Here is a 14,235-nt window from a genome sequence, read left to right on the forward strand (position 1 = left end):
TGATTTGTACCTGTATATCAAATGCTAAGGCGTAATCCCTATTTTCAAGAGAAGTCCAGTTCGAATAGCATTGGGTCCTCCATAGGATTATTGGACATTGCCTCCTTCACAATGCAGGAATTGTCTTACAATGGTTGGATACCTTTTCTTAAACAAGGCTCAGGTATAAGATCCACAAAGCATTTAGTTTTAGTTCTACCTCCAACTCTCCTTTTTTCTTGGTTGGCTACGTCCATGAGCAAAGCAGATCCATTTCCAAGCCCATTCTCACTACCCCACACACGTGTAAATTCCTGCCTACATTCAAACGCTCAACTTGTCCTAAACATGCCCTTTTGTTACAACTAAATCTCTACACATTAATTTATCTAACTGAAAAAACCCCACAAGACTTGAGCATGTACAATAAAAGCCAATGTAACAGTTCTTCTTCATATTGAGCATTTTACAAAACGTGTGGGAATCCCAGCCTGAATTTCAAGATCTAACTTTAAACTTTAGTGAACAATACTACTTGCGAGTGAGTTTAGCTATTGATGCAGTGTAAATGTGTAAATTTCTCCCCTTTCCTGTCGAGAGATTTAATAGAAGCAATTTCCACAGTATTGTTCTGCCATCTGGCTTCATAAAACGTAAGTTTTCCTTTTACAATGTGTCGTCTAAATAATGCACACGGAATTGTGCACACTGGTGTTCATTTCTAAAATGTTCTCTGGACGGAAACAAAGTATACAGATGATAAACTATTCACTTCTTTCATGTGCAAGCAACAGCGGTGCTGATTTGTCAGAGGAAAGAATAGTTGACATATGTAGGCTTTGTTTAGTCTTCTCCATGATCTCTTATGTTTTATCTGTTGCCATATGCTGCCTGCATTCCTGTCACTAGAGATGTGTGAATGACTTGCTGTTCATTTCATTAACTTTTTTGTGACTTTTCAAATGAAGTCAACCATTCATGAAAGTGTTCAATTGACCAAACTAACTCCGACAGGTTAAGGCCTGTTGTTCGGGAAGCTCGTCCTGATCCTCAGTGTCACCAAGCAAAGTCCATATCAGCCTTAGGGATTGCCTTTATCTTGATGTTATTAACAGTGCATTTCACTGTGGATAATTGATAGCCAGCGATTACAAGCAATAGCTGCCTGCAAACAGTTTACATTAGACCATAAACCAGTGGAATTCCACATTCTCATCCACACCAGCTGTATCACTGACAAATACCAACTTCAATAGGCAAATTGTGCATTTTTGTTTGTCTGTGCCTTATTCATGGTTGCAGCAAGAGCTTAATAGGGGAAATCCCTCCTTGGACCAAAATGAACTAATACCAGTGACATGTTAAGAGGTCTCTTCTGGATAATTGCTGAACAATTTTCATCCGAATCTGATATCTATAAATATTTCCCCTCTCCCCACCTGCCCTTATGTGTATTGCTTCTTTAATAAGGACAGGGTGGAATAAGGGTAAAGAAAACCCTTGATTGACAAACACTTCCCCATTCAGAGGCCGCTAAGAAATTCCACTGGCCGATTATGTGGGATTACACCTTTAAGCAAGGTTTATGAACGACAGACTTTTCTCACCAGACGTTCCAGAGCATAATTACTGTTGTTGCTAATCCTTGTTTAATCTTGGAGAATGTTGCCGGTTTTGGGAAATGTTCACAAGGGCACATATTGGATATTCAACCAGTTTGTCAAACATGTACAATAGCTCTAAGTCATTGGAAAAAACATAAAACGTTGAAAAATTGAGAAAAAAATAAAAACGGAAAAAACATAGTGTGATCTGTGATATAGAAAAGTGTTCCCCACTCAATATAAGAAACTCACAGAATGGTGTCTTGGTTGGGCAAGTAGCAAAAACAGGAATTTGTGGATAATCTCATGAATTTTTTATTTCCTCCTCCTCCGGAATATACAGTTCAACTCAGATGAAGTGGTTTATGCAAAGATACAGAGAACAAATTCCACCGTAGCGTACTTTTATTTATTTATTTTTTTAAAGGTAACAGAGATGCACATGGCACTTACATATTTCAAAATGTTAAATTGCATTTGGGGTACATCTTGACCCAACACAATGAGAATGCAGGAAGCGGGATATAGTCTCACCACCGCGCCACCCTGATTCGCGTCTCCTCCTCGAAATCTGGAGCAGTTACTTCCATGTCACGTGGCTGATACTCCCATCTTGCGATGTTATGGCATCAGCATCTCCGTTGGGCAAGCGAAACCTCCAGACATGCGCAGTAAAACACCCTACGCGTTTTGCATTGGCTCCCTCTTAACCTTTATTATTCTACTCTATCAAATCAAACCCTTATTTGATAGAGTAGGATATAAAAGGGAAAGAGGGAGCAGTCATTTTTCTATATCCCTGAGGATGCCAATGCGAAATGCGTAGGCTAATTTACTGCACATGTCTAAAGATTCCACTTGACCAACAGAAACGCTGATATCATAACATCATGAGACAGGAGTATCATCCACGTGACATAGGAGTATCTGCTCCAGACGCTAAGGAGGAGACACGAATCTGTGTGCCGCGGTGGAGAGATTATATCCCGCATCCAGCATTCTCATTGTGTTGTATCAAGATGTACACTAAATGCGATTTTACGTTGTGGAACATGTGAGTGCAGTGTACATCTCTGTTACCTTTCAACTTTTTTTTATTAAATGAGATTACACTATGGTGGCATTTGTTCTCTCTATCATTGCATAAACCACTTGAGCTGAGCTGAATATCAGTATTCCGGTGGAGGAGGGAAAAAAAAAACTCAGGAGATCATCCACAAGCTCTTATTTTTGCTACTTCCCCAACCAAGACACTATTCTGTGAGATTCTTCCATTGGACTTGGGAACACTTTTCTATATTACAGATCACATGTTTTTTCCCTTTTTCATTTGTTCTCAATTTTTCAGCACTTAGGTTTTTTCTAATGACTTTGTTCTACAGTATCTATTGGGGTAAAGAGACTACCTTGGCTGCAGGGAAAGCGAGATCATAACACATAATGTATACCCAATTGTGCATGTGTAAAGTTTATTATTTAATAGAGTTCACCTGTTATTATTTATTTGTATGGTTTTGAATTGCGGTATTCCATTTTTTTTAATGCTTTGTTCAAAAGTCATTCAATTCTTGATCGCTGCCCGAAAATACATAGATTAGAATACTATTTTGCTTTGTAAATAAAGGCCAACGTTACCCACAGATGCTGTTTTGAAGTGGTCATATTGTTTTCAAAATTATATATATTTGAATGGTGGTAATTATAGGGGTTTAAACTATATTTATGCTACATTTCATCCAATGAAGGGGATTTGTATAAGGGCAGTGTTTCTCAACCTTTTCTTTCTCCGAACGGCACCCCTACTGAGATGATCCATTTGCTGGGGTACCCATTTTTTTTTACAATTTTCACATCTATTTAAATTCCAATTTGGTATAATTTAGTGCAACACTCTAGCATTGGCTCTGGAAAAGTGTAGATTTCCCTGTATGGTTTCACAAGATCTCCAGATTAAGAACTCTTTTATTGGTACGGTATAATAAAAGGTATCACAGCCTATGAAAAATTTATTACTTCTTCCCAAACCTCCTTCTACATTACTGTTGGAAGTACTATCATTCACCCAGTAGCCCAAGCATGCTGCCTAGGGGTCACACTCGACTTCTCACTATCACATTCTCCTCTCACATTCAAAACGTTTCTAAAACCTGTCGCTTTTTCCTCCGCAATATTACAAAGATACACCCTTTCCTCTGCTGCTCGACTCGACCCAGGCCCTCATTCTCTCCCGTCTCGATTACTGTAACCTCCTGCGGTCCGGCCATCCTGCCTCTCACCTATCTCCCCTACAATCTATCCTAAAAGCTGCTGCCAGAATTACTCTACTCTTTCCTAAATCTGTCTCGGCTTCTCCCCTGCTGAAATCACTCTCCTGGCTTCCTATCAAATGCCGCATCTCTCACTCAATTCTCCTCCTCATTTTTAAAGCTTTACATCTTCTGCCCCTCCCTATATCTCAGCCCTAATTTCTCGCTTTGCACCATCCCGACTCTTGCGTTCTGCTCAAGGATGCCTTCTCTCTACACCCTTTTGAATCTAAAGCCCTCTCCCGCCTTAAATCTTTCTCATTGACTGCCCCACACCTCTGGAATGCCCTTCCCTCTCTGTACGTTCTCCCCACCAATTATATTTTAAGCTCTTCAGAGCAGGGACTCCTCTTCCTAAATGTTACTTTTATATCTGAAACACTTATTCCCATGATCTGTTATTTGTATTATTTGTTATTTATATTATTGTCACGTGTATTATTGTGAAGCGCTGTGTACATTAATCGCGCTATATAAATAAAGACATACATACATTTTACACTTACTGTATGTGTCTCTACTTGATATCCTTTTTGTAAATATTTATTTATTACAAAACATTGTCTTTACTGTTTATGGGTTCTATGACTTGTCTATGTATCTAAGTGTGGATTCACAAAACCCCTTTTTCAATCAAAATGAATTTCTGCTTACACCTAGTTTTTTTTCTTTTTACTGTACCTACTCGTATTCCCTGAATGTGAAGAAATAGTACCTAAGATACCTACCATGCTTAATAATTATACATTAACTAGTGCAACTTTTCTTTTCTATAGGATGATTACATACCATATCCCAGCATCGATGAGGTAATATTGTCTTTATGAATATAATTATTGATGGTTTATGATGCACCTAACACAAGTGCTTTAGTCGTAATTTGCTTATTTGATTTTGACTTCAGCCATGAGCTTCTAAATGCTTTTGGTCAGATGTTGGTGGAGTAGAATGAGGCACTACAGGATTTGAGTTAGCACAAGTATTGACCATTCACTAAATTATGGGTCTTTGAAGGGTCTTCCTACATGTACCACTGTGATATCTGTCTTTAGCTCCATAAGAGGAAGCTTTGCTTCCATTCAGAAAGGAATGAAAACCCTTGATTTTCAAACAAAGCATGGCAAACAGACCCTAATACCCTGATAATTAGCTTTCCTGCTCCCGTTCTTGCTGTCCGCCCTTTGTTGGTCTTCCTTGTCGTTCCCAGGTCTGCCGACAGGGGGGGCTTAGCCGCGACTGCTATCCCGGGCCCAGCCAGGCAAAGGGCCCGGCCTCCCTGCCGGGACCCCACTGTTCTCTCTGCAGGAAAGCTGGGCCCTGCCCTTTCCTGGGCCCATACATCTGTCCCTCCCTCCTCTCCTGCAGGCAAGAGAGACCCTCCCCTTTCCTGGCTGCTGGTACCATCTGTTCGTCACTCCTCTCTGCAGGCAAGCCGAGCCCTCCCCTTTCCTGGGTCCCTCCCATCTATCCCTCCCCTCCCTCCTCTCCTGCAGAACTGAGGGAACCTCCTCTTCCCTCAGCACCGCCCTTCTGTCCTGCTCTTAGGCCGACGTGGGCCTGCAGAGCCCTTCTGTGCACTGACCACAAGGTGTGTGTGTGATTTATTTTTTTGGGGTGGGAGGCTTATTGTTTGTTTGTGACTGTGTGTATTTGGGGAGGGGGCACTATTGTGTGTGTGTGTGTGTGTATATATATATTTGGGGAGGGGGCCCTATTGCGTTTGTGTGTGTCTGTATTTGGGGAGGAGGCCCTATTGCGTTTGTGTGTGTCTGTATTTGGGGAGGGGGCTCTATTGTGTGTGTCTGTATTTGGGGAGGGGATACTATTGTGTGTGTATTTGGGGAGAGGGCCCTATGGTTGTGTGTGTGTGTGTCTGTATTTGGGGAGGGGCACTATTGTATGTGTGTGTGTATATATGTGTGTATTTGGGGAGGGGCCCTACGGTGTGTGTGTGTCTGTATTTGGGAGGGGGCCCTATTGTGTGTCTGTATTTGGGGAGGAGGCCCTATTGTGTGTGTGTGTGTGTGTGTGTCTGTATTTGGGGAGGGGGCCCTATTGTGTGTGTGTGTGTCTGTATTTGGGAAGGGGGCACTATTGTGTGTGTGTATGTATTTGGGGAGGGGGCCCTACAGTGTGTGTCTGTATTTGGGAGGGGGCCCTATTGTATGTCTGTATTTGGGGAGGAGGCCCTACTGCGTGTGTGTGTCTGTATTTGGAGAGGTGGCCCTATTGTGTGTGTGTGTGTCTGTATTTGGGGAGGGGGCACTATTGTGTGTCTGTATTTCGGAGGGGGTCCTATTGTGTGTGTGTGTGTGTTTACAGTATTTGGGGAGGGGGCATATTGTGTGCATGTGTGTGTGTGCATTTGGGGAGGGGGGCTTTTTGTGTGTGTATACAGTATATTGGGATGGGGGGTTATTGAGTGGGGAGGGGGAGAAATACATGGGGGAGCAAGGGGGGAAGGAAAGTGTGACGGGGGATTGTAAGAGGGGGTGAGAGAGGAGGAGGTGTGTGAGAAGGGGGGTAAGAGAAAACAGGGGGGTTCTCGCAAGGCCACCGACACACGGGTGGTGGGCCCCAGTGAAAACTTTAGTCCTGGGCCCGGGAAAGCTGTCTGCAGTCCTGGTCGTTCCCCTATATGTTTTTGGTAGGTCCCGGTAGTAGGCCTGGGTTGGGTGTCCTCCCTAAATTCCTACATACGCTCTAGTACAGAGTTTTATTGGTGAGTTAGAAAAAGTGTGAAATAAATAAAGAGAATGTTTTGTATACAAAACCAGGAGAGGTTATAGTTTGAGTATGAAGCATCTGCTGTCATATGATAGACACTGACGAGACCCTTACTGTCTACAGCCTGTCCCCTCTCACAGCAGGTTAATATGATAAAACACAGAGAGGAGTTCCACAAAGTTACATACTGTAGTTTTGTAGCAATGCAAGGTGACCCATTGAGCAGGTATCTTCGTTACAAAGTGACATACAGTAGTAACCCAGAGAAAGTAAGAAATCTGTAAATTATAGGGGTTGTCCCACTGTGAGATAGACAGAGTATAATAAAATAAGCACATTAGACTCTAACTCTTGCCTTTGTTTTAACTTGCTCGTTTGCTTCATGATCTTAACAATATTTTAGATTTTTTTCTGTTTTTACATATTGTTAACAAAATTATAGTTGCATCTTGATTTTTTTTATGTGATATTTTGTGTGCTTTTTTAGCTCAAATTGCAAACCTGAAGGCTTTCAATGCATTTTTGCATTGATTTTTTTTTTAGACTAAACATGCAAATTTGCTTATTAATCACTGATTACTAAAAGACAAAATTGTCTGATTAAGATTTTCCAGCTATTTTCTTCTTTCCGTTTTTAGATCCTGCATTGCAGTAGCATTTCTGTATGTTGTACTTGATTGCACAATATATAAAACACTTATTTATTTACTATACAATGCAGGTTCTGCTGGCGGAAGGGGATTACCATTATCAATTAATTTACATTTATTATGTGTGCCGATACTGTACTTGGCATCTCAAAAGCTTGTACAAGTCAGTGAGACCCAGGCCAGAAATGATCAAGTTAATAACATGGTGTGTCTGCTTTTCTATAGATTTTAGAAAAGGACGTTCCTTACCCACTGATCATCCTTCCTCAGTTTGGCGGTTACTGGATAGAAGACCCTGAAAATGTTGGCACCCCCACATCTTCAGACAGCAGCATCTGTGATGAGGAGGAAGAACCAATGAGTCCCAGCACCTATGGATATAAACTGGAATGCAAAGGCTCAGCTCGGGCCTACAGAAAGCACTTTTGGGGGAAAGTGAGTTCAATTATCTGAGGAAATGAGAAACTTCACCCCAGCTGTATTTGTATTCACTGCATTTTTCAATCCAAATAATGTCAATTAGTGTACTGTACGTGGTACGTTACACAACTAACATACTCACTTTATAATACAGCATGTTTAAGAGGCAAGCGAATAGCCCGAAAAGTAAACAGTGGGAAATGGGTAGAAATGGGCAAAATTAGTCTAAATCCCATCTTTGTATGATATCCAAAGCGGATTGGGCATTAGCATATTCGGGCGGATTGTCCTGAATTTTCCATTGCTTTCCCTCTTCACAGATCTTAGCAAATTTGAATCTGCGTGTGCCTTCTCTTAACCCCTCCCACTTCCCACTTTGTGATTGTGAGGGAAGGGAGAGTGGGTTGGGACTAGGTTGGTGGCTGGGTTAGTGTGTGGACAGTGCGGATATGTACAGTATTTAGGGACCTTCAGAAAAAAAAATTTATACATTGAAATTCTTTTGCGAATTCGGATGTTTTAAAAATCCCAACCCGCTTGCAAAGTTTCTGTGATAGGAAAACTCCTTTATCTCTTTATGAATGATGTCCTAGTGATAGGGATCTCTTCATGGATGATATTACACTTAAAGATTAAAAACTAGAAGAAGTAGCTCCTGTGCGCTCACTACAGCCGTAAAATAACACTATAGATAGATGTGTGTTGTTTTTGATTATTAAGATCGGCTAACAAGGTACAGATACCTCTACATATATATATATATATATATATATATATATATATATATATATATATATATATATATATACAGGGGACCATGTCATATGGTTTTGATGCAAAAGGAGGCACTGTGTGCTCATTTGCATGTCATTTCCCAGAATCCCTTGCTGCAGTGGAAGCGCTGTGTGCTGGGTGATAATGGCAGGGTTGCAGACCTGTCTAAAACATGCAAATGACCACACAGTAATATTTCTTTTGCTATATGCTTTACTATGGAGGGTGCTTAAGTGTGCTTAAATAATAAGCATGTATGGCAATCCGATAGTTCAACGGTGTTGAGGCCTCCCCTCCAGTCCTCCGATGTGTGCTCCGGTGATGTGTCCGTTAGCACCTCTTGCCTTGGCGTCCCGAGGGTCCTGGTGCAGGGTTGCCATCGGAACCTCTGTACAAGAGGTTTTTGGACTTTGTCGGCATCCGTAGCAGTGGCACTGCCCCCCAGTGACATCACTTCGCTCCTAACATCAGAACGCAACCCTGCACCAGGACCCATGGGATGCCGAGGCAAGAGGTGCCAGCTTCATCAGTGCACTGGAGGCTTCTTTTTTCGCTCTTCTTCCAGACTCACAAAGATGAGAAACTACAGCAGCCTGGGAAATTTTCTAATGTTTATTTTCTTTCTTTCTGAACAATACTCTGTTAGGAAGGCCACATGTGGTTTATCTACTCTATATATATGTATATACATATATATACACACACACACACACACACACACACACACACACACATACACACACACACACACACACACACACACGCTGTCCTTTTTCTTCATGAGAACAATCCAGTACTTTAATTGCCTTGCAGTGTTACAGTATACTGTATTACTTTCTCTAGACATTATTCCAGTCAATGCACCATTATCAGTACTATGGATTGCTTATTCAGAAATTAATTAAATTGTTACCCTTAGGAGTTACAGTAGTAATACAATTAACATTTGTTTTCCAAATCATATTTGAATTGTGGTTAATTATATATAGGAGTTTAAGCTATATTTATACTACATCTCATCCAATGAAGGGGGCTTTGGGATGCAAGGGTTTTTTTTGCCAGAAAACTGTTGTTTAGTGAGGTATTTTAAACAGGCATCTCCTACAGTAGCATCAATTTATCCAGGTCGTTTTTCTTTTGTCCCATGTGTACATGGTAGTGATTTGGGGGTGGCTAATGAAGGTTTTAGATACTGTTAGCAGAGTTACCAGACACATATGGGTTTTACAAAGCTTTGCATGTGGATCAACACATTCTCCACCATGGCCCAAGTCTCACTTAGCATAAACTCCTTTTTTAAAGATCTGCATCAAATACAAATGTGTTGCATTTGTCAAGGACGCAAGCAAAATAATATTTGTATTGGTGCTGGGAGCCTACTATAGTTGCACTTTTCAGTATTGCTAAACATAACACCTCCTGAACTGCTCATGGGGGGGTTTCTTATGACAGTATTCAACAAGGTAAGAAGCAGCTGGAGGCACTAAGATTTTCTAAAACTGCCATTGACTTGAATAAAGAATGTATTCAGAGACACAGTGGTATTTTTGTATCAAAGTCTCCCAGATGAAAAACTGGTGCATAAACTAGTACTTGATTTATTAAAGCAACATTTTATTTTATTTTGCTGAAGTTTGATACACGAATCCCTATATTTCTGCTTCTGTGAGTGCCATTAGGAGCAGTTAGAGCGGAGTTAATCAATGCACATATTCGTACATAGGTCTTAGCTGATCTAAACATCTGTCCCAGAACCTGTGGGAATTATGAGAAACTTGAAAAACAAGCTTATTGCATTTGATCAGAAGAACAAAACAAAAACTGTATTTTCAAAACTGGTGCAGAGTAATACACTTTTTTAAATAAACGTCACCAGATTTATCAAAAGAGTACTGTACAAAACAACTGAGATATATAGTCCCCATATAAAAATGGGATTTGTTTTGCTTTGATCAACCTGGTGCTGCTTTGTGACTCAGTATAGCCGCAGTTGTCTAGCCAGGAGAATTTGATCAATTGCAATGTAGACTCTTGCATTCTTTAGCTATCAAGGGCCCTCACAATGGCTATCGGAATGTTTACATAATGATAATTGAACATCGGGCCATTTTTGATTGTGTCTATTGCCAATCGAGGACTTTCTCTTCCATTCTTGAAATTAAGCGCTAGATCGGGGGCTACACTAATATTACGATCCTGGAACAAAAAAAAAAAAACGTTGTTTAACATATTTATGGTGACTGCATTGTTACTAACATGAGAAATTCCTCAAATCTCTTCATAGGACCATTTAAATTTTTACTGTACTGCAAGCAGCCTGGGAAACTTGATCCTTTCAATTAAGTGTGAAGAAGCTGACAGCATTGAATATTTGAGGATTATACTCAGGTAGGAAAAAATAAATGTGTTTATCCTTTATAATTTGCGGCTTGGGTGGCGTATGAAAGCTTGCGAACCATTCCCTTTTCTTAGTATCTTTATCTTTTTTAATAAACACATAAATATAATGGAGATCATCTCATCTTCTGCCATCTGAAATGACGGATACAACGTCTTCGTCATAAAGTGTTAAACGTGGGATATTATGCACTTTTGAAGAAAAAATAATAAAACATTAATTCTGTACAATTGTTGATATGCATTTAATTAATTGGAAGTGACCTAGGGCAGCAACAGGTCTAAGAAAGATTACAGATATGTTTGTGTTTAATTTACAGAGCAAAACATACTGTACTATAGACAAGTTCACGTAACCAGCATTTTACATTAATTCTAAATGCTACATAAGTACAAAGACTGATGGACTAATAAATAGTATCCACATAGAGTGCATCACATTTTAGGACTGTATGCTCAACTGTGTTTTTTATATTAGTGGCCATGATCTTTTGTTTTTTTCTTTTCACATTATTAATGTGAGGACAATGTTTTAGTGCATAATGAGCAATGGATATTGGCACAGAAGCTGCTGACACCATTAAGCACATGATCAAAGCTAAACTATCATTCTGCGGTCACTGATTACAGCATCCTGGCAGTCAATAAATACAAATCCAATAACTGGCCAATTAAATAAGTCTAGTTGTCCAGCTCTAATCAATAGGGTCCGTACTGACTTTTGATTTTAATATTCTCTGTAGTATTCCTTGTAAGTGATTTTGCTTGTAAATGTCACCGGGGGATATGTATCAGAAATAGTGCGATTTGCAACAAACACGGAGTACTGTATCTGCGTCAATTCGCGAGCAGAGAAATTTTAATCTTACTTTTTACATTTGGATTACGTTGGAGAAGAGGTTAACACCTCCTAATCCCTTGCAGATTTATTAGGCACAACGAGAAGAGGAGAACTGCACAAATTATAGGCACAACTTTGATCTCAATATAATAATGCATTGATGCTCTCTTCCACCAACTCCTGCTATAGCAACTCCCCAACACTCACTGCGTAAATAGAGCAATTGAGGCACGAAATGGAACAAAGTACCCCAATACATTGACACAGAGCCACGCAGAGTTACCATGACATCATTTGCACCGGTTTTGGAGTGATGCTCCAGCCTTGATACATATCTCTCATTGTGTATACTCCTTCTGTTTCAGATTGTTCTGCACGTCAGAGTATATTGGTCTCCCGTAGATACATCATGATTAGGTTATTGTGGTATTCAATCGCTATTTGTTTATTTTGAAATCTAATTAAATAAGAAGGAAATGCCAATCATTATACCCATAAATACAATTGATCAATACAAAGCATCACTCAGTAACTGAGAAGACGTTCCTGTGTTTTGATGGATTTTACATGAGTGTGTTGCATGATAAGCAGCACTGCATCATTTCCCTGTCCTTTTCTATTACAATTGAATGATTCAGACATTATATTTATACTACTAGAGAACTGAATCTGACATTCTATTCACAGGTTTCCTGTCACTACTTTCTCTGCAAGCAGATTTCAGAGTCTGACTACTAGTAAGAATCTAGAACACATGATGGCATTGATCCACTAGTATAAAAATCACAGTTGAGCATACGTACTAGAATTTGATGAACGCCACGTGGTGCTTTTCATTAGTCCATCGGGTCAGCTTGTAAGATTTGTCTAACTAACATATGAATTAACAAATCAATCTAGCTATAGATACCTATCATTAAGACAACTTGCTTAGCTATGTATTGTGGGTGCAAATATTAGCTATAGATTGCCGTCAAAAACGGGCGTGTTGCTTGCGAGCCCTGAAATACAGGACCTCTGCATTAAAGCCAGACACCATAGAATCAGGGTACTTAATGTTGCACAGACAAATAAAGAAATCCAGTTGTCCCCTCCCACGGAACTAGCCTTGCTTATGGAGAAACCATGACATGGACTTATCAGAGGGAACAGTGGTATACACTGGACTCTGGAGGAGACCACATTCAATGCCCCAGCTGCCTAGTGATGGCTTCAAAGTGTAGCTGTATGCTCCTCTACGTATTAAACGTGCAATCCCACATACTGTAGTCGGCCACTTATCTTCCGTCAGGGCCTCTGAAAGGGAAAGTGTTTGTCAATCACGCGTTTACTTTACCTTTATCCCCACCATGTCCATATTAAAGAACCAATAAAGGGGAGGTGGGATGGGGGTACTCTGGCAGTACAAGCAGTTGCTGAACGCAATGTGACATCACACAAAAGGGAGGAAATCAAACTTTAAAAAATACATATAGGTGTCAGTTTTGGGCAACAAAATGTATTAATTACCAACAGACCCCTTAAACATGTCATTAGAATTGGTTCACTTTGGTCCTAAAAAGTTCTTTAAGGAGTTGTCAGATTGCCTAAATCTGGAATTATCGCGATTTACAAATATATACCACGAGTTAAAACCCCAAACATTGATATTATAACTGTGCTTTATACGCACCAGAGAACAAAAACTGAAAGCCAAGAACCTACAATGATAGTGTCATGCCTACAAATATACAAAATCAGGAGAGGCCATCTCCAGTGCTCAAGGGCCACCAAGATGTCAAGTTTTCAGGATATCCCTGCTTCAGCACAGGTGACTCAATCAGTGGCTCAGTTGTTGACTGCACCACCTGTGCTGAAGCAGGGATATCCCTAAACCTGTCCTTTGGTGGCCCTTGAGTACTGGAGTTGGCCTGTCCTGTACTAGATATTTGTTTTACAGCCAATCCAAGTGTCCATAGGAACAGCTGCTACTGTAACTTGCCATTTCAAAGTTTGGACGCATTACTGATTTGATTATACTTTGTATTTGAAATATGGAGTACTTCGCCTTTTCTTTTCTTTCTCTGATGAGCTTTTTCGTTTTCTTAGGCTTGTACTTGATATTTAAAGGTGTCTATGCAGTAATTTGTAGCACTCATTTAGAATTAATTGGGCCTTCATCTTCAGGATTTGCTATTGCTGAATTTAATTTGGCTAATGTTCAATTTTTGACACCATGTATAGTATGCAGTACATAGAAGTGTGGACACATCTTCCTTTTGCCGTCAATAATATTATCAAATACTCTGAGATGACTGTACAGTATAGATAATAACACACAGCAGCTTACCAAAAACCTGTTTAAAATCTTTAAAAACACTATACAGTATTGCCACGCATCACATCATGTAGCTTTATTTAATTAGTCTCAAGCACTTTCTCAGTATAAATACGACATATATAATCACATTGTTTTTAGCACAGATGCACATTATTTCTCTTCACTGACTGTGTGTCAAGTTTTCATGTATTTGTTCTTTATTTTTAATCTATTTAAG

At 40.0% G+C, this 14,235-nt stretch overlaps 1 protein-coding gene across 17 annotated transcripts in view; it reads left to right on the top strand.

Moving 5' to 3' along the window:
- Positions 1-14,235, top strand: part of RAP1GAP2 (RAP1 GTPase activating protein 2) — a 693,938-nt gene that overhangs the window by 610,865 nt on the left and 68,838 nt on the right. For all 17 annotated transcript variants that reach the window (XR_012800437.1, XR_012800436.1, XM_075594386.1 and 14 more), the window contains 3 exons: positions 4,666-4,698; positions 7,492-7,701; positions 10,745-10,848. Coding sequence is in view for 15 of the 17 variants with exons in the window: in XM_075594386.1 (XP_075450501.1) it covers positions 4,666-4,698; positions 7,492-7,701; positions 10,745-10,848 (347 nt within the window). In the remaining 2 variants the exon portion in view is untranslated. The remainder of the gene's footprint in view (positions 1-4,665; positions 4,699-7,491; positions 7,702-10,744; positions 10,849-14,235) is intronic.

This window comes from Ascaphus truei, chromosome 3, assembly GCF_040206685.1.
Source record: "Ascaphus truei isolate aAscTru1 chromosome 3, aAscTru1.hap1, whole genome shotgun sequence".
NCBI lineage: Eukaryota > Metazoa > Chordata > Amphibia > Anura > Ascaphidae > Ascaphus > Ascaphus truei.